This window comes from Podarcis erhardii, assembly GCF_964252035.2.
Source record: "Podarcis erhardii genome assembly, chromosome: 5".
In the NCBI taxonomy this organism is placed as follows: Eukaryota; Metazoa; Chordata; class Lepidosauria; order Squamata; family Lacertidae; genus Podarcis; species Podarcis erhardii.
The window spans coordinates 90588023-90609165 of record NC_138509.1 but is presented as its reverse complement, the minus strand read 5'-3'; the positions used below and the strand labels follow the sequence as shown (position 1 = coordinate 90609165).

The 21143-nt window shown below is 45.5% G+C and overlaps 1 protein-coding gene across 1 annotated transcript in view; it reads right to left on the bottom strand.

Moving 5' to 3' along the window:
• Nucleotides 1-21143, bottom strand: part of MFN1 (mitofusin 1) — a 33881-nt gene that overhangs the window by 8134 nt on the left and 4604 nt on the right. Inside the window, exons 3-13 of the mRNA XM_081862371.1 lie at nt 20084-20219; nt 18643-18805; nt 16488-16612; nt 14788-14896; nt 12453-12560; nt 10263-10416; nt 9939-10006; nt 5227-5348; nt 2638-2764; nt 1841-1945; nt 48-150 (exon numbers count right to left, since the gene is read on the bottom strand). Of these exons, the coding sequence (XP_081718497.1) occupies nt 48-150; nt 1841-1945; nt 2638-2764; nt 5227-5348; nt 9939-10006; nt 10263-10416; nt 12453-12560; nt 14788-14896; nt 16488-16612; nt 18643-18805; nt 20084-20219 (1320 nt within the window). The remainder of the gene's footprint in view (nt 1-47; nt 151-1840; nt 1946-2637; nt 2765-5226; nt 5349-9938; nt 10007-10262; nt 10417-12452; nt 12561-14787; nt 14897-16487; nt 16613-18642; nt 18806-20083; nt 20220-21143) is intronic.

Here is a 21143-nt window from a genome sequence, read left to right as displayed (position 1 = left end):
GATATACAAGAGTTTCTTGGGGGAGGGAGGTGAATAAGAAATCTTACCTATCATTTCCTGCTGCGACTGACACATAGACTTGTTGACTTCACTGGAGCAACGGTCCGCCAGGTTCCTTCCCAAGCCCTCTTCTAGGTGCTTGTTGAGCTCCTGACATTTCACAGAGAAAGCAAAGAGTCAGCAGGTGACCTGGCCAAGCTGTAGGGTCTGAAAAGCCACAATGAGGCAGCAGAGGGCAAGCAAATGACGTGCTCGAGGGCATTCTTATTGCTACTTCTGAGCCACCACCTTTGCAAACGCCTCTCAAAACATGAATAGCTGTGCAACACAGTTAACTTTTAGTATCCTAGCTGCCTGTGAAGAAACTGCTCACCTCCTGAGCTTCTTCATCTGCATGGGCAGGACAGAGAAAGCTGCGGGGGGCACCTGCCACCTTGGGGACAGCCTCCCAAAGGCCCCACCTGCCTTCCAGGACATGTCAGTCAAAGGCTCCCCCAGTACAGACTTAGGAGCAATCAGCAGACCAATCAGAGGCCTCTGCCCTCTCTCCTCTTTGCATACTTGAGACTTTGAGTCTCTACATGGCACACCGGGCAATGGTTGGAATGTTAACACTCTTCACAATTTAATGGGCAGCTTGCTAGCAGCTTGTCATTAAACTATCTACAGTTTCCCTAACAATGCTTTTAAAACACACACACACACACACACCACGATTAAAAATATGCCACTGTGTTACACTGCAAGCGCTATCCTGATGTAATGAGTTGCATCCCCATATTTTAAGAACATTTGGACTGGCTGCAAAACATACAGACTCCATTTTTTGCGGGTAACAAACACTATTGCCCTCTAACTGATTTCACTAGCACCATGCAAGTCAAGGCAATTTCAAACTCTCTCTCTCCGAAATTCAACACTTTCCAAGGAGTACACACATACACAGAGATGCAGGGGGAATGGGAGGAATATTTTAATTTTATCCCACCCACCCCAAAAAGAGATAATCCATTCATTAAAAATGAACTTTCTAATTACAGTTGGCATGACTCTCTCTTCAGTCACAGAGTTTCTCAAACACATTAGCTTCAGCAAGATCCTGAGGGGCGGTGGCAACATTTTGCCAAATAAGGTTTTTTTTAAGTGTGTGATCTTTTTGATCCTTGGGAGGGGTCAGGAGCAGTGCTATTTTCCTAGAAAAAGAGGTGCCGGAGCTCACCACAAATGCCTCCATTGTTCTTGAATAATGGCAATGGCACCCATTTCAGAGGTGCCAGAACTGAGTCCTTTTAATTCATCCCTCCCTCTGCCATTTTGATCAGATCTGAACACTTCACATTAAACTCAAACAAACTGATGTATCTGAGACGTTCTATGTGTTGGTCTGGGACGCGGGTGGTGCTGTGGGTTAAACCACAGAGCCTAGGACTTGCTGATCAGAAGGTTGGCAGTTCAAATCCCTGCGACGGGGTGAGCTCCCGTTGCTCTGTCTCAGCTCCTGCCAACCTAGCAGTTCGAAAGCACGTCAAAGTGCAAGTAGATAAATAGGTACCACTCTGGCGGGAAGGTAAACGGCGTTTCCGTGTGCTGCTCTGGTTCACCAGAAGCAGCTTAGTCATGCTGGCCACATGACCCGGAAGCTGTATGCCAGCTCCCTCGGCCAATAAAGCGAGATGAGCGCCGCTACCCCAGAGTCGGCCACGACTGGACCTAACGGTCAGGAGTCCCTTTACCTTTACCTTACGTGTTGGTCATGTAAGCACAAAAAGACCCATCGCAGAACCCCAACAAAGCAAAACTGGACAAAACCTAAACCATTTCCGCCTAGGGCAGAACTTACACTCTTATATAGTTTCAAAACTTGTGGGGATGGGTGGAAATCGGAGGAAAACTCATCTACCAAAACAGAAAGCCGACAAATTTCATCAGTCATGGCTGAAGATACCTGGAAAAGACGGGATGCACAAAGGACAAGAACAGCATGAGGAGCCTTTTTACGAAATGCAAGCGGGGTGGTTATTCTAAATTCTTTGCAAATTGATGCTCAGGGCAGCTTTAACTTCCAGTACAACCTTGGGATTAAAACTCACGCTGCAAGCATTCAAAGCCCATCACATGCCCTTGTTATCTCAATGACACTGAAGCTTCCTTATTCCATGTCAGGCCACTGATCCATCAACTAGCCCAGGAGCAAGCGGACTTCAGGCTATTTATCATGTTCTCCCGCAAGTTGCTGCTCTCTAGCTTCACAATCAGGATCCGTTCCCAGCCGCGCTGTGCCAGACTGAACAGAGGATGTCAGAAAGGGATCCTAGGCGCTTCCGCATGCAAACCAACCCCCTTAGCTATGGCCTCCCACCTACCTTACAACTCTGCAAGGCAGGCCAGTAATAGTTTCCTTATCACAGATGGAAGGAGACACTCAGCAGGAGAGATTGGGAAAGGCCTGGCTAAGGTCACTCAGTGAATTCCACCTCCCAGCTGATGTTCCTAACAACCCCTTTCAATATATTTGAAGTTGCTGGGCACTTTCTGTCTTCGCTAGCCATTGTTCCAGCACCAGAAGCCCATAAAAGCCCCCCAAAGGTCTGTGAACAGCCATGATCGGCATGCTCCAGGCTGGTTACCGCAACATACCTTGTTCGCTACCTCCTCTGTGACTCCTTTGATTTTCTTCTTGATGTCGTCTGTCAAAAGGTTGAGCTGATCGCGGACAAATTCCAGTCTGTCCTTCTGATCTTCTCGCTCTTCCATTGAATGGACTCTAAGGTAAGTAGCGGAAATGCAGCCATCAACCCCGACTGTACACACAATGTCCCGGCGCGGGAGAAAAACCAAGCACCTAAGTGCTGCTGCCTTTCCCTGTCTAGGTAGGCTTGACGCAAAACTACACCCAAGGACACGGGCGAGAATGGCAGCTCGCCAGTTAAAGAAAGGCCCCAACCCCTTGGGAGAAGGGCCTTCCCAGTGGTGGCTCCCAAACTCTGGAACTCGCTCCCTAGCCACATTGGCCTGGTGCCCTCAATGTTTAGACACCTGGCAAAGTCTGTCTTGCTCTCACATGCTCAGGAGAACTTCTGAACTCTATTGGAGCCTTAGCCAATTGTCTTTTACCTACCATTGGGTTTCAACACCTTATGCTTAACATTTTTACCCTCTGCTTTTCATCTGCTGTTTTTACCGTTTGTCGTTACACTTTATTATACACTCACGCTGTGTGACCATATGCTGCCTAGGGATTATTTTGCAATACTCTTACAATAACTCCGTTAAGGCAGGCCAGTATTATCATTCTACTGCAGATAGACTGGGGGTGCGGGGAGGAAAGGGAGCCAGTGAGTGAGACTCACTAAGGCAATCTAGCACATTCATTGCAGAGGAGTGATTTTTAATCAGATAAGTCTCCAGTTCCCAGCGATTACATTACTCTAGTTCCCAAGCTATATGGAGAAATATCATATTTTTCCATGACCCCCAATTTTTGACTAATTTTTTAAAAGCAAAAATCATCGTCTTACACACAGAAAAATACGGTATGTTCCTCTTTAACGCAGAGCAGATCTATTTTATCATCTATTTTTCCAAGTGCTAGTGCTTGGATTTTTGGCAGGCAGGCAACAAATAGCCCTGCTTTAGAGGAAATTTGGGCACTTGTCATTTTCCCCAAACATGGACTTGGGATTCCACAATTTTAGCAAGGGCAAAAACCAGTGTCATTGGGGGGAAAGCCCAAATCCATCCTTCCTTCCTTCCTTCCTTCCTTCCTTCCTTCCTTCCTTCCTTCAATTTATTACTCGACCATATTAGATTTATTAGGGTCAGTCCTAAATCAAGGGCACAAAGATGTATCTTTGACATATGATGAAAGCTATACAATCAAGGTGCCAGCTTAGGGTCTGCCACAGAGAATGCCCTCTCCTGCCTAAATTTCTCAGGGCAGAGGAACTATTAAGGCAGCTTGGGTAGGGGGGTGGGCTTTGCTGATCTGAACACCCAAGAGAGTCTGTAGGGAAGGAGGCCATCTTTCAGATATTTGGGGCCTAAGTCCTTAACGGCAGGGAGCCTTTTCCAGCCTGAGGGCTGCATTCTCTTCTGGAGAACCTTCTGGGAGCTGCATGCCAGGGGTCACAGAATTACAGACTCGAAGGCCTGGAAGGGACCCCGGCGACCATCTAGTCCAACCCACTGCAATGCAGGTATCTCAACTTAAGAAACTATGACAGAAGGGTAGGTTTTACCCTTATACAGAAGACTAGTTTCAACACCCACACTCCTCCAAGAGAGCAAGAGGCATTATCAGGGTTCAAAGACAGGGTTTTTTTTAGAAAAACAACACTCAAGGTGGGGATGAACTGGGACCAGTAGGGGGTGTGGTTTAGGAGAGTCCAGAGGACCAGATAAAGTGGCTCCCAAGCCTGAGGTTTCGGGCTTTAAACACTAATGTGAGCACTTTGAATTGGGCCCCCCAAACCAACTGGCAACCAAAGCAACTGCTTTGAAACAGGGACTAGGTAAAGGTAAAGGGACCCCTGACCATTAGGTCCAGTCGTGAACGACTCTGGGGTTGCGGCGCTCATCTCGCTTTATTGGCCGAGGGAGCTGGCGTACAGCTTCCGGGTCATGTGGCCAGCATGACTAAGCCGCTTCTGGCGAACCAAAACAGCACACGGAAACGCCGTTTACCTTCCTGCCAGAGAGGTACCTATTTATCTACTTGCACTTTGACGTGCTTTCGAACTGCTAGGTTGGCAGGAGCAGGGACCGAGCAATGGGAGCTTACCCCGTCGTGGGGATTCGAACCGCCGACCTTCTGATTGGCAAGTCCTAGGCTCTGTGGTTTAACCCACAGCGCCACCCGCGTCCCTTTTGAAACAGGGACTACATTATATCTAAATGGGACGCCAGCCAATAGTCTGGGCTTCAGTATTTTGGATACACTGGATGCACTGAGACCTGAGTTGTCTTCAAGGGCAGCCCCATGCAGAAAGTGTTGCAGTAGTCCAATCTGAAAGTATGCAGTACGGTGGCCAGACCATCTTTCATGCATTTGAAGGGACAACCCAACGAATGTGGAGGCCAAGTGACCAGAGCAACCCCTTACTCACCTCTTGCCAGCAGTGGCCTAAGGGCTGCGCTATCTCCTGATAAGGGGAAGAAAGGTCAGCGCCACCCGGTGGCTCTTTCCCTGCTTAGCTGAGCAAGGTGAATATGATAGGAGAGGCCTACCTTTGATTGGCTGCTGCCACGTTTATGGAGTCCATAATGTTTTTCACTGTGTCTAGGATCTGTTTAGCTCTGATAGTGTGCTGCTCAAACTTGGTTTTCACTGCTGACTGCGAGATACACTCCTGCGAGGGGCCCAAGCCACAACACATTACTGCAATTCCATCACCAACACACGCTGGAATTTCACAAAGGCATTGTGCTGCTATGTAGTAAAACTTAAATCCTAAAGCAAATTATATCTTTAAAAAAACCACACATTTAAAGTAAAAAACACACAATAGAAGCAAAAAAGAACAAAGGAAGATTGAAAACAAAAATCACAAGTCAATAGCAGGAAGTTAGTGCTGACATTGATGGTGTAGCTGCAGCAGAAATCGGGACCGTAGTGCCCTCCAGATGTTCTTGGGACTCCCACCATCCCCAGCAAACATGGGCCATGGGGTCAGGGATGATGGGAGATGCAAGTCAAACAATCTCTGGAGAGCCAAGGTATCCCCACCCTGAGCCACAGTAATGTGCAATGGTCAAATGAAAAGCAAAAGAGGAGCAACGAGGAATGTCAAGACATTTGGCATTGGCCATTCATTCAGAAGGAAGTTGCTGCTGCTGCTGCTCCTTCTTGCAAAGAGTCACAGTGCACACGACAGGTTATAGGTGTATTGCTAAAAACTGAACACGTGAATGTGGTGAACATACCTATCCTACAGGTACTCCGGTTACTGAGCTGCGATCAGATGCAGCTCCATTTTGAATGTAGGCTCCACGGTGAATTCAGGCTTGCCTCTGGCTAATATAGACATCTGAAGGCAGCCCTGTTTAGGGAAGCTTTTAATGCTTAATAGATTATTGTATTTTAATATTCTGTTGGAAGCCACCCAGAGTGGCTGGGGAAACCCAGCCAGATGGGCGGGGTATAAATTATAAATTATTATTATTATTATTATTATTATTATTATTAGGGGTATGACCCTAGTGCCCTTCAAGAATCTAGTGGCTTTGGGTGCCAACTGATATAGAGCTGCCCTATCACTCCCCAGATTTGTCCGTCAAGCCCAGAATTGCCTGCTTTGACTGGTAACAGCTTTCTTGAGCCTTGGAAGAGGTCTCTCGCATTGACTAGGGTTCTCTCGATTGGGACTTTCCGCAGGCATACGCTCTATCGCTCCCCAAATATGCACAAATATGAGACATGCAAATGAATCAGGCTTTCTGTATTCACGCATAGCCCACAATCCTGACCTTGCACATCTTTGAGATACCCACAGTGGTAATGCAGGCATCTCTGAAGGCAGGCTGATGCAGCCATTGCACAGAACCTAAGCTGATCCAAGTCTGGTGACTAGATCAAGACAGAAATCCTGTGTATGTGCCAAATGCCATATAAATGTAAGAAACAAACAGAATTCTCTCGTAGCTCAAGTCATTCGTGTGAAGAATCTGTTGTTCAGTTCACCTATCGTGATAAACCATGGTTTGCCACAATCAGGCTTGAATGGGCTGTTTTGATCATTGTCGCATGCAGTGGAAGGAAATAAACCATGTTCACAAGAGAAAAGCCAGTGACTGTGGTCTGAATGCTCCCAGTGCGAGCAGCAAAGCAAGCCATGGTTTATGGCTTATTGCAACCCACAGTTTATGGCTCACAAGACATGTGAATGCAGCCTGTGCAATTACAAACATGTGGCAAACAATGGGACTTGCCCTCTGGGAACAGTGGAAAATTACATTTTCTTGTATCTAGGTTTACTTGCACTTAGGACATTTTAGATCACAGCAGGTGACAGAACAATAATTTTTTAAAAATGGAAGGAGAAAGAAAAAGGGAAAAGAATATATAAGGAGAGTTCCTTGATCCTCGATGAAGCAGATCTAGAAATCAGCAATGAAAATGCAAGAGGCTGGCATGTAACAGCACATTGTTAGAGCTAGACAAGACGTGGAGGAGAGTCAGATTCCAGACAGGCAAATAGGAAGGAGGCGAAAGGGTTATAATCCCATCCTGTGCACTATGCAACCAGAAAATCCACAGCAGAAAACTATAAGAAGTACAAAAGTTAGTAATACCGCAGCAAAAACAACAACAAACAACCTCAGAAATGATAAAGGAGTACACAATTCAAACACGTTCACACACCAACATTATTCGAGCAAACTGAATTACTGTCTTGAAACCTGGTCTCCTCCCAACAATAACTCAGTGGTAGAGCACATGCTTTGCAATAGTAACAACAACAATAACAATAATAATTGCTTTTGACAACAGAAGATGAGTTTTAAAACAATACAAAATAGACAAGTTTTGCATGCAAAACATCCTGGGTTCAATTTCAGGCATCTGAAATTAAAAGGATCTGGGGCAGGAGAGAGACTGGGGAAAACCCTACATGAGACTATGGATCAGAGTAGCTGGGGCAACCCAACCAGATGGATGTTTGTGTGTGGTACAAATAACAATATAATTAGTATTATGGGTACCAACCAAGTCAGATGTCAGGCAATGAGCACCTAGGACATTCCACATGTAATGCATGCACTCAGCTACTGAGCTGATGGCTGCGGGGAGGGGGCATGGCTCAATCCAGTCATTTTATAAATAGCTGCCTTGCAGTTCAAGCACAACGGCAAGTTTGTTGGAAAGGCATTCCTCAGCCTGGTGCCCTTCTGGGCTATGAGGTGCATGGCCAGTGATCAGGGATGATGGGAGCTGCACTCCAAGAATGCTTAGAGGTAAACATTAGGTTGGGGAAGACGGCATTATATATTGCTGGGGTGGTTGCAAGTGAAATTCCTTGCCGCGAATATTGTTTTGGAACTCAGGACACTTGCGAAGTGAAGTTCAGCACATGTTAATTCCATCACTGAAACCGCCATCCTAAACAGGAGAACGTAATTTAAATGGGTGTCTCCCTTTTCTCTCCCCTCACCCCATTTTGTGACAGTTGCAAAGCTTCTTGCCTGATTTGTCCTGCCAACACATGTTGCCGTCTAAGAGATGCAGTAAAAGGTAAAGGGACCCCTGACCATTAAGTCCAGTTGCAGACGACTCTGGGGTTGCGGTGCTCATCTTGCTTTATTGGCTGAGGGAGCCGGCGTACAGCTTCCGGGTCATGTGGCCAGCATGACTAAGCCGCTTCTGGCAAACCAGAGCAGCGCACAGAAATGCCATTTACCTTCCTGCCAGAAAAGGTATTTATCTACTTGCACTTTGACGTGCTTTCGAATTGCATTCTAACAAAGGCAATCAAATGTACGCAGGTTATGAGAGGCTTAACATCAAATCATTTTGTTGCAGCAGCTGTTATATAGCAACTACACATACTTCTTGCCAAAATTTCACATTCTGAATGCCTTTAACAAAGAAAAGTCGATCAATACATTGGGGGTGGGGGTGAGAACAGATGTGCGTTACTTATTGACTTATATAAAGAGAATTTGAAAAGAATTTGAATTATTCTAACTCAGTATAGTGTACACCGATTGGCAGCAAACCAGATGACATTCCCAGCCCCACCTTGGGAATGAACCTAGGACCTTCTGCAGTCAAAACAGATGCCCAACAGCCAAACTATGGCCCTTCCCCAAACATTTGACAGGAATTACCTGTCAATGAGTGGGACGTGGGTGGCACTGTGGGTTAAACCACAGAGCCTAGGACTTGCCGATCAGAAGGTCGGTGGTTTGAATCCCCGTGACGGGGTGAGCTCCCATTGCTCGGTCCCAGCTCCTGCCAACCTAGCAGTTCGAAAGCACCTCAAAGTGCAAATAGATAAATAGGTACCGCTCCGGCGGGAAGGTAAACGGCATTTCTATGCGCTGCTCTGGTTCACCAGAAGCGGCTTAGTCATGCTGGCCACATGACCCGGAAGCTGTACGCCGGCTCCCTCAGCCAATAAAGCGAGATGAGCGCCACAACCCCAGAGTTGGTCACGACTGGACCTAATGGTCAGGGGTCCCTTTACCTTACCTGTCAAAGAGTATGCTTCCAATCTAAAGGCCTAGAAGAGAGCTGGACATTTGTGCACTGGCACTCATGAGGAGGAGATAAGGAAGGTGAGGATGATTCCCCTTTCTGCTTCCCTCTTTGAGGTGAGAATGGGAGTTGCAGTCCGAAATACCTGGAGGGCATCAGGTTTGCGAAGGCCGCCTTGCAGCCTCTGGGTGGATGCCACCAAAAAGTGCACCCTGTTGCATGTGGCAGGAGTAACATTGCCAAATGGCTGGTTGCATATGAATCACAGAATTGTAGAGTTGGAAGGGGCCACAAGAGTCGACATGCAAGAATCTTTCATCAAACATGCGGCTCAAACCAACGACCTTGAGATTAAGTGTCTCACGCTCTACCAGATAAAAGCTGCAACATTTCAAACTAGCCTTCCTAGAAAAATGTTGCTGCTGCGTAAGTATATACAGTGGTACCTTGGTTTATGAACTTAATCCGTTCCGGAAGTCTGTTCTTAAACCAAAGCGTTCTTAAACTGAGGCGTGCTTTACCAAAGCAGCAGGGGACTCAATCTACAAATGGAACACCCTCGAGAGCAAGCGGAAGGTGTTCTTATTCCAAGGCAAAGTTCACAAACCAAAACACCTACTTCCGGGTTTGCAGCGTTCTTAATCCAAGTTGTTCATAAACTAAGCTGTTCTTAAAGCAAGGTACCACTATGCAGTATATTAAAAACCCAAGCACAATTGTTTTAGACTCTCAGGAAGTTTACCTCAAACATTTTCTCAAATTGCTGAAATTCTTGGAAGCGTGTCTGAAATCCGTCGGCCAGTGCCCCACCTGGAAAAGCACAAAGCAGCTGATGAGGTTTGATCTGAGAGGTTTATAAACATGGATGGCCTCCTACCAGCAATGCTGTAGCAGCTGATTTCCTGAATTGGCTTGGGAGTTGGACTAGGTTACTTGGAAGTCCCTGATTCAATTATTCAAGTTTTCCAAGACCACACACCAAAAGCCTCGTTTTTACCAAGGCTTCTTTGAAAAGCTGTGCTTTCAAAGGAACATTACATTGCAGGATCCCACATTCAATACACACCTCCCTCAGGCATGCCCTGGGCTCTCTGTTTCCTGGCGCTGAGGACTTCTTTTGCTGAAACGAAGAAGATTCGGTTCTGGGCTTCGGAGGGATCCACGACCTTGAGCTCATCTACCAAGAACGTCAGGCACCGCTCCATGTGCTGCTTGCGCACCTAAAGAAAGAGAGCAGCAGCACATCAGGGCAGTCTTCAACCAGCTGATAAACTGAGCGCTATACAAACAGCCTCTCTGGGTGGGACCGCATCTGCATTGTCCCATCGACTACCAAGCCAGGTTCAAGGTTCTTTATATTAACTTGCAAAGCCCTGAACAACAAAGATTTAGGATACTTCATGGATGCCTAAACCCTTATATCCCAGTTCATTTGCTGAGATCATCTGTAGGAGCATCGCTGATCATTCCCAAGGTTGGCGAGGCTCATTTGACAGTAAGAAATAAGAGCCTTTAGCGTCATTGGTCCAGTCCTGTAGAATTGTTTTATTGATGTTTTAATATTCTGTAAACCACTTTGAGATTTTTCTTAAAAAAACAAAGCAGTATATACCGTATTTTTCGCTCTATAAGACGCACCAGACCATAAGATGCACCTAGTTTTTGGAAGAGGAAAAAATATTCTGAATCCCAGAAGCCAGGACAGCAAGGGGCAGTCTCTCCGGGCCGGGGAGGCTGCGCACGGCTAAGCAAGAAGCCAAGACAGCCAGCGGGATTGCAGCGCAGCGATCCCGCTGGCTGTCCTGGCTTCTTGTTTGGCCGCGCAAAGCCTCTCCCGGGCAAGGGGAGCCTTCATCCCCTGCCTGGGAGAGGCTGCGCGCGGCTAAGGCTCCTCCAAGAGGAAAATGGAGCGCTGAGCAGAGCCTCCCGCCTGCATTCGCTCCATAACACACACACACACACACACACACACACTTCCCCTTACTTTTTAGGAGGGGTGAAGGAAAGCCTTGCTTCTGCACATGACTGTGGCCTGATGGGAAGTCTTGCTTCTAAGCTTCGCTTCTGCATATGATGCTGCGCAAACCGTTCTAAGCTGAAACATTCCTAGAATGTTCAGTTCACATTGAGTTCGTACCCTGACCTGTTCTTAATGCATAGTTGACCACATCTACGGATGAATGCTGTATCAATCACTAGTAAAAGTTTAATTAGGAGGTTTTCATGCCTGTCTAGTTCTGTGCTCCCTTTCCCAGCCTTTAATCTATTGGTGATTAATGCCTATATGCAACCTTTGCTTTGTACTTGTGTTAACCAATCAGCAATAAGCACATACGTGGCAATGCTGTAATATTCAATAAAAGAGACTCCTCGAGACTTGCTCGAGAGATGCCTCCCATATGACACTCACCACTCGTCTGTCGTTATTTCAACCCAACAGAGGGGGAAAGTGCGTCTTATAGAGCGAAAAATACGGTAAATGAAATAATAATTCTCTGCCAACAGAGAATCAGCCATCGCCTTCTGTTCCAACTTCTAAACACCTGCTGAAAACCTTCCTGTTCTGTCAGGCCCTCTCTGCAGTGGCTCCCTGTCTGTGGAATGCTCTCCCCAGTGAGGCTTGCCTGGCGCCTTCATTATACATCTTAGGCACCAGGCAAAAATGTCCCTCTTCAACCAGGTCTTTGGCTGACTAACATTCTATATGCTTTTAAACATGTTTTCACAGTCCTCCCGCCCCCCCGATCTGTCCATTCAGGCAAGCAAGAGGCTACACCAGAACATAAACAAAAAAACCAACAACAGAAAAGGGAGAGCTTTTATTTATTTATTTCCTACAACCGTGTCACAAAAATGGCCTTAATGTGTTCCCAGAGTCAAAAGTACTAATCAGGGAAAGGATTACTTTCCTTTGAAGATAGCAGTGCAAAACATCCATACACACTCCTCAGGACGAAACAATTCATTTGCACCTCAAATGTCACTTTTAGTTGGAGGGAATAAAAACTCTTGGAAATTCTTGTTGGTTCCCACTACAGTTCTTTCTCTTTAGTTAAGAAATTTTAAACTACGCACTACAGAGGTCTTGGATCATATTTTGCTTTATTTTTGGTGTGATCTAAGCCACCCTGTTGCATATCCTGGGATGATGATCCCTGAACTCACTTCAACCTCTTGACAGCTTAAATACACAGTTTTTCTTAAATACCAATCTAACACACCCACAGAGCCCCTTCAATACAATTCAAGAACTCACATCCTCCATGTATTCCGGCTCTGATGCAGAAGCGTCCCACCGATTATTCAGGATGAAGATGTTTGGTTTAGAAAGCTTTTCATTTACTTTGTGGAAAAAATGCTTTTCCTATTAAAAAAAAAAAAGGTTGGGGGGGGGAGAGAAAATTTAAGCCTTTAAACTCTGAAACATGGAGTGTGAACATGTGTTAATTGTGAGGTCTTCATGCAGCACGTTAAAAGCAAATGTAAAAATAAATCTGCAAAATTTCTATGGTGAGTTAAAGTGTTTCATGGCCAGGGATGATGGAAGGTGAAGTTCAGCAACATCTGGAGATTCCCCACACCTGCTTGAAGGCTTTCCCAACCTGGCATCCTCCAGATGTTTTGAACTGCACCTGCCATCAGCCCCAGACAACTTAAAGGCAAGTGACTACTGTTGCTCTATGTTGCTGGTGCATAGCTGTCAACTTACAGATTTGAAAATAAGGGACCAGCAGCCTCGAAAATAAGGGATCAGCAGCCAAAATAAGGGATTTTCAGAGCACAGGTATGTTCAACTTCTGAGCCCCTCCGAGCCAAAGGCAGAAAGCCCAGCCAGCAGCCAAACAAAGCCTCAAGCGGTGGTTCCCACAGCGCAGCAACCCGGCAAAGGGGATGCAGGAAAACTACCATCACCTCTCCGCTGGGAAGCGCTGAGCAAATGTGAGTCCCCAGGCAACACGGCCAATTTGATCGGCACAAGGCATGCAAGCTCCACCCCCCAGTTGTTCTTAGACTCCTTATTGGGTGAGCAACACAGCCAAGCAACACAGTTGGAGCCTCCCTCCTCCCTGGCCGGCAGGGAGGGAGGGAGAGGAGCTGCTTCCTTTGAAACCCAGGAAATTTAAGGGACATCATCAATAAGGGACAGCAGCGGGACACGGCGCTGGGATAAGGGACTTTCCCGCCAAATAAGGGACGGTTGACAGCTATGTGCTGGTGTGGGGCTGAGGCTAAGAGAGAGCAGCTCGATAAAGCCGAGTTCACAAGAGAGGTGAGAACTGAACCCGTAATTTTTTTCATTCACAGCTCCGTTGTACCGTCATTATACCACATCTGCTCTCAGTTCAGATAAAATGCTGATTTTTATGTTTATTAGATACCTATCTTTATGAAATATTTATTTATTCATTTATCTTCATCTTCATCAACTGCCCCCAAAAATAGCACCTGGGCCAAAACCTGGGTTTCAGTCTAGACCCCTCGTTTCGATTTTGGTTCTGCCACATGGCAATTTCCTTCAAATCCCACCTTTCTACATGTGATTCCCAGGCAGTCTCCCATCCAGGTACTGATCTGATTCACACATTTATAATGTTGGTAAATTTGCAATATTACAGACAGTGCCCTGGGATGCCCATACAGTGTGGACCACATAGCAAAGGGCACTTAAAATCCCATTTAGAGCTTTAAGTCGCTTTCTTAGGAGGTATTGGTAACTATCCACTATTAACCTGATGCAGTGGAGCTGGGGAATTTATGGCCCTCCACATGATGCAGGACTACAACACCCATAAGTCCCAGCTGCTGGTTTTACTGGTTAGGGCTGATGGGACCTGGGGGGCACACATGCTTTCCCTGTCCTGTGATACAGAAGATCTATTGCACACATCAGCTTCACCAAAGGAATGCCATCTGAACAGTATCTCTGGGGTTTGGTCATCTGCCTGCCATAATATTTAATTACTACAGGAAACAGTCTCATGCTCCAGGAGGGTGACTGGAAGGAAGGCTGATCTAAGAGCCTTAAAGTAGTTTTTTTTTTTTTTTTGGGGGGGGGAGATTATCCATAGGGTTTGGCTGTGTCCCAGTGTCTCTTGAGAAGGCAACATGCTCACCAGCATGAAGTCTGCACAGTCATTAAAACATTTTTTTACCCAAATAAAAGAATATAATAAAAGAATGCCAAGCCACCTTTGGCCTTTTAAATTGAAGCAAAGACTGCTGTTTGTTTTTTAATTGACACATACAGCCTCACAAACCCAAGCAGTTATAGATTTTGGGCGGAGATCCAAAATTCAGAAGAAGCTGCAATCAAACTCAACTTCCCATCTTCCCCTTGCTTGTTTGTCCAATAAATTAATTTTTAAGTAATAAATTAAGTAATTTCGTTGTCCCCGAGAGGGGGCAATGACAATAAAGATATTATTATTAAAAAAATAAAGAAAATGCTCTGCAACAGACTTAATTTTAAAAACTCAGATATTGCTATTCCACCAAGAATCTGCACAATATCTCAAGCCCTTGTCTGCTGACCCAAGGAAAGGTGTGTTGCAAATGAGGCAAATGAAGTAGCAGGTTTAAACAAGCCTTACTGTGTTCATGAGGGTTGACTCTGAATTTGCGACTAAAACAAAGACATCGGCATCCAAACAGAATTTGTCGATCCAGGTGTCTAGCTCTGTGGTGACATCTGTGCCAGGGCTGTGGAATGAAGTCAGAGAGTTACTCAGCAACCTGAAGAAGTTATTCCCATTCAGAAATAAGAATACAGAAGAGGGAAAGTCCAATCACATTTTGCCTTAATAATCCAAGATATGAACTAGCCTTTTGGCCACTCCCCCACAGGTGCTGCCTTCCTTCCTTAATGCAAGTCAGCAAACCAGGAAATTTTCCGTTAACTGTTGCTGCTCAGTCTGCCTAAACCAAGGAGCTATGCTTAACAGCTTTGGAAGAAGTGAAGATATTCTAATCAATTCAAAACCAGGGTTTAATATCCTGGCTTGTTCCCAAGCTGCCTTTTCCCGAGGGTGCTAAACCATAGTTTCCTGGTTTGGATGAAACAGGAAACTGTGGCGAATAGAAGATTTCCTCATTTGACTGGCAAGTTGTATGGAGGGAGAAATGAAGGAGTGTTGAAATGAACAGAGGTGAGCAATGCTGGCATGGGGTAGTGGTGAATGAATGCAGTTAATGTTTGAAGAGGGGATAATTAGGGAAGATGTTGCTACATGAACCCACTTTAGACAACAGGGACAAAGCAATATTAGCTCTCCCCCCCCATTACACAGCTCTGATAAAATCCCAACACAACCACCTGAGCTGAGTTCCTATTAGACTCAGAAAGGAAGTTTCCATTGGAAGCATCACTTCCAGAGCAAATAGCTTGGAGGGTAGGACAGAGAGGGTCTCAGTTTTCACTGGGGCTGTGGCATGCAGGGGGCAGGGAAGGGGTAAAACTACTCTCCCTGGGGTCCTGGTCTTGATGCAGCCCTCATACAGTGGTCCGCTGCAGGTTCCCCCACACTGTAACATATCATTTGTGAATATATGATTGAAGCAGGAAACACATCCCTGTTCTGAAGGCATCTTGAAATTTGCCTGCACTGTCCAGTGACACACAATTTTTCATTCACTCCCCTTGACCTTTGGCTCCATTGTAAAATTTCAGATTTTCTTTGCATCTGTACTCATCTATACATAGCTACCTATTCTCCTAATCGGTCCTTGTAAGCAGCATACTTATGATTGTGTGTTCGCATGATTTCCAGTGACATACCAAAGAAGTGCCATAATACAAACTACTAGGAAAATGCTCTATTAAGTAAGCAACACAAGCCTAGATTAAGATCAAACCAACAGCAATGACCTCTAAATTCACACAATAAATTTTCTGGACTTGCAAACTACAGCAGACCAGCACAGCTGCCCATCTGAAAAGCATCACTTTCCCCAGTTTTTTGTTTGTTTGTTAAACCTCTCTCAGGAAGTCCAACTTCCAGGTCCTCTGCATTTTAAAAGAAAAAAATGGATAACCTGAAAGTGAAAGGGGACATTTCTGCACTTGTGCTGGGCTTAGTTTCGCAAGGACACTTAAAATTCAGCCAAGTGCTCGATTCCCTTTTAAAGCTCCAGTCATGAGACTTCCTCTTGTTTCAGCTGAAACCAAGCCAACCTGTGTGCAGAGGCTTAGCAAAGAAGGAAGTGCAGCCAAGGGAGAGCCTGGGGCGTTGCAAAAGAACGGTGCATTTTCTCACGGCAACTTTCTATGCCCAACAAAATTCAAGAGCTGTACCTGTCCACTAACACCAAGTCGTCTCTCAAGAGGGCACACTTAGCCTTTGGCCAAAAGACGTGGACCAAGCAGCCAGCCTCTAAGTCTTTATCCATATGAAGGGCATGCGCAAGCTGATTAACAGTCTGTAAAAGAAATCAACAGGTTAGGAAGAGACCGGTGCCTCTTATGCTGGCATGGTAATTGAAGGACCAGCATTCCTAAATAAGGTGTTGGGAGGTTACACCAGTCCTGAAAGACCTACATTGGCTCCCAGTACGTTTCCGAGCACAATTCAAAGTGTTGGTGTTGACCTTTAAAGCCCTAAACGGCCTCAGTATACCTGAAGGAGCGTCTCGACCCCCATTGTTCAGCCTGGACACTGAGGTCCAGCTCCAAGGGCCTTCTTGTGGTTCCCTTGCTGCGAGAAGTGAAGTAACAGGGAACCAGGCAGAGGGCCTTCTCAGTAGTGGCGCCCACCCTCCCATCAGATGTCAAGGAAATAAATAACTATCTGACTTTTAGAAAACATCTAAAGGCTGCCTTGTATCGGGAATTTTAAAATGTCTGATTTTTGCATTTTTTAATGGGCTGTAAGCTGCCCAGAGTGGCTGGGGAAACCCAGCCAGATGGGCGGGATATAAATATTATTATTAGGTCTTTTCACCTATAAGTGAAGAACTCTTTCATATAATAGAGGTTTGGTCTCTCCTCAGTTACGTTTCTCTGTGTGTATTCAGTGATTCACCAACCCATAACCTCTTACTTTGAAAATTCAAATTGTCGTCATTTGCTCCACACGTTCTTACCTTCCTTCCAAAGCAGGCATGGGAGATGAATGGCCCTCCAGATGTTGCTGAACCACAACTCCCATCAGCCCCAGCCAGCATGACCAATAGCTTGGGGATGATGACAGTTGTAGTTCAGCAGCATCTGGAGGGACACACCTTTCCCACGCTGGTCCTAAGGCACTTCCCCCAAAATCCAGAAACACATACTGGATAACAGGCAAGTGAGGTGTCCACCATGTAGCCTCTGTTAGAATTCCTGCTCCATGATTGCAGTCATGGGATTGTTGTCTTCCACATGACGGTGTAGGTTTTGACTCCACAGAGCAGCGTGGGAAGTGACGGAGACAGGAAGTTTGTGTTACTGTGTTCCGTGAAGTGGGACTATTGTCCTTAGTTCTTTCTCTCTTTGCTGTCTGATGCTAGAGAGAGAGAGAGAGCCATGTTGCAGTGCTCTGTGTGTGTTTATATGTAAATAAAGTAGGTTAGGCAAAATGCTGAGTTGCTGAGGTCTGTTCCACAAGCTGCGAAGAATCTCGGATCCCTAAGTGTGCCGATGTCTGTTGGCATTGGTTGCTGTGATGTTTGGGCTGAAGAAAGCTTTTGAAGCTCCCAAACGATCGACCAGGAGGGAGAGAACATGTCTCTGCCAGGGTCCTACTTGAGAGTAGGACGAGCTTCTGACAGCCTCCAGTAGTCCAGCTGGACCCCTCTTCCTCCCCTGACTGCCACTCACAAGGCTCCTCAAGAACCATCTTGCTCTGAGGAGAGAACTCTTATTTTTAAAAAGATTCTCGCCCCCACTGTAACTTGTATTTGCTGTTTTATTATACATATTTAATTGATGCTTATGACTTTAGTATTTTAATGCAAACAGCTATGTGAAGTTTGCATGAAAAGCAGGACACAAATATCTTGAAATAAATGAAAGCGAAAGAAATTAACAAGTATGTAAGGACATTTGTGTTTGTCTTCTGTAACAGAAATTGGACTTTCCAAATCTCTGCGTTAACTCCTGTCCTCCCAAATGCCTCATTTTTAGCGTCTTCTCCATCAGCCTTTGCCAAAATGGCGCCCTCCAGATGTTTTGGACTACAACTCCCATCAGGAGCAGCCGGCACATGCAGCTGATGGGCGTTGTAGTCCGAGGACACAAGCCTTGCTGTTTTAGATTTTTTTTTAAAAGATCTTTGCCCTTATTGTTCTGTGCAGTAGAGAATAAATTCTGAAAAAAACTGGCATAGGACAACTACTTCTTAAAACTTGGAACACATTCTTCTGAGTGGCAGAGGGAAACATAAAGGATGACAGGTAAGAAACAAGTGTACATGTGTAGTCCTTTTAATAAGGTTTCTGGACACCGGTTTATAAGCCACAAGAATCCGTACCTTCACACTTTTCTTTTCATCCGAGCCCTCAGTCATGAGGTAAGCCTTATCGCCATCTGTTCCTTCCACGCTGAGGAAACAGTTGGTTGTGTGCCCGATGCCACTGGGGAGCACTCTGTCCCACAGCATGGCATTGATGACAGAACTCTTTCCGCTGCTGGTTCTGCAAAGGAGGGCAAGCGCAGTGTTAAACTGCCAGGTTTAAAACCGAGTGAGAACACTCCATGCTAAATTAAAAATCTAGCCCAAGAAATCAAAACATCTCTTTTTTTTAAATTTTTAAAGCTTAATTATGACATGCAAAGGTTAAGACAACTGAGTACGTTGGCACGATTCATAGCCCACACCCATAAGTTTTGCGTTATTCCACATAATTCATTCAGGGAGGGGCGTTGAACAAGGCAGAGAAATGAAGCCATAAAACTTTGGACATTTATTCGACTCTTCAGAGATCTAGCCAAGCATCAGCTACAGGCTTTAAAGTATTGTTTTGCAAACATTGCAGACAGAAAGATGATTTTATGCTTAAAGGAAAACAGAGCCTCTCTGGAAACTGAATTATATACCTACTAGCACACTGTGTTTTCTTCTATATTCTGGTGGAATCATTAGACAAAGGGTCTTTCTTTGAGTCCACTGTTCAAATATCCTTCTTGTTCTCCAGCTCTGGGAAACTTCCCAAGGCTGCTTTACTTTGCTTTTGTTCTCCCAAAGAGCCAGTGTGGTGTAGTGGTTAAGAGCGGTAGTCTCGTAATCTGGGGAACCGGGTTCGCTTCCCCGCTCCTCCACATGCAGCTGCTGGGTGACCTTGGGCAGTCACACTTCTTTGAAGTCTCTCAGCCCCACTCACCTCACAGAGTGTTTGTTGTGGGGGAGGAAGGGAAAGGAGAATGTTAGCCGCTTTGAGACTCCTGAAGGGGAGTGAAATGTGGGATATCAAATCCAAACTCCGCTCCCAGGTTGTTCAAGACACAACTTACGGGAAGTCAGATTCTGAATCTCAATTCTGATTCAAAGCAAGAGCAGCTCTTGGGGAGAGGGGACAAATAGTGTTAGCAGCCTGATTGCCTCCCCACTGAAACTTTCCCAAACAATGAGAAAGGGGAGAGGAGGAGAAGACCTAAAAACAAAGACCACCCATAAACAGCATTAAAATAAAGGTGAACTGTGAACCAGGAGGTCTGCACCTAAACTGTCATCTCCGCTGAGCTCAGTAGTTGCGAAACTCACAATCTCTCAGCCTTACTCAACCTATCTGCAATATGGGTATGAATGATTCTGAACGGCCTTGCAAGGTTGCTTTAGGGACTGATGAGACAGTGGAACGCTTCAGTGCTTCTTGCACCACTCATTTCCATGAGACTTGGTCAGAAGAGGCTCCTGGCAGATTGCAACCGTAATTTTACACACTGATCCCAAATAAGAGCCATTTAACGCTTACCTGCCAAAAAAAGCTACTTTCATGTGTCTTCGTGCGAGTACCCCACCAATGACTTCCAGCTTCTTCTTGTACTCCTCTATTTTTGCCAGTTCATCCTTGGTGGCTATATCTTCAAGTTGCGGGTTTTTGTAAGTTTCTGCCATTAAATGGGACAATGTCACAATGACACAACTGGCTACTATGCACAGCAGTGCTTCCTTAATCCAATGGGACAAATTAGTGCAATGAGGGATCAAGACCCAGTACTTGATCCCTTGTGCCGACTCTAGCGTTGCCTTATCTCCCTAGACTCATTGCCAGCAACCTGGTGACCTGGTCCAAATATTTCAGAGATTAGCAGATTAGTCTTGACCCATTAAATCACAGACCTACATGTGGTCATATGTAACTCTACAATTCTATAATTCTAAGTACTTCCAACTCCATATCCAACATCTGCTACTGCTTATTTTCTCTCTCCTTAACCCCACTTCCCAGCACAGTATAGAAATGGTAGGGCCACTTTTCTTCTTCATTCTTCCTCATCTCAATACCCCCAGGAACATTATTTTCCTGCACCCATGAACGAAGGAAGGCATTTCTACTCTAATCATTTCTAACTAGATGGCCAAAAATCAAGGCATGTCAAAAAGTTCCTTCTTGATTACTGGATTTGATTCTAGATTTCTGTTCTCCAAATAGGAAAACATTTAAGGATTTCTGTTTCCTTTTCGTATCTTTACCAAAGTTACATGACCCAACACTCTTCCCCTATTAAATAAGCAGCATAGGTCTTCCTCCTGCAAGCCCTTGGAAGGCTCCAAATAATCAGGCAGTTTACACCAACATTTGAAAGTGCACTGAGCATAGGTAGCACTCAGGGAAGTTTTCATTTACCAGATGCTGTTCAGGGATCTCAGAATCTGAATGGGTTGCCAAAGAAATCCTTGGTACTCAACTGCATGCCCCCTAGGCAGCTCAAGCTCTTCTGTGGTGTCAAAGTAGCTAACTAACAGTTGTCAGAAGGGCTGCAAACTGCTGCTTGCCCAGGCCCATCAGAGCAGCTGAGCCAATTGAATCA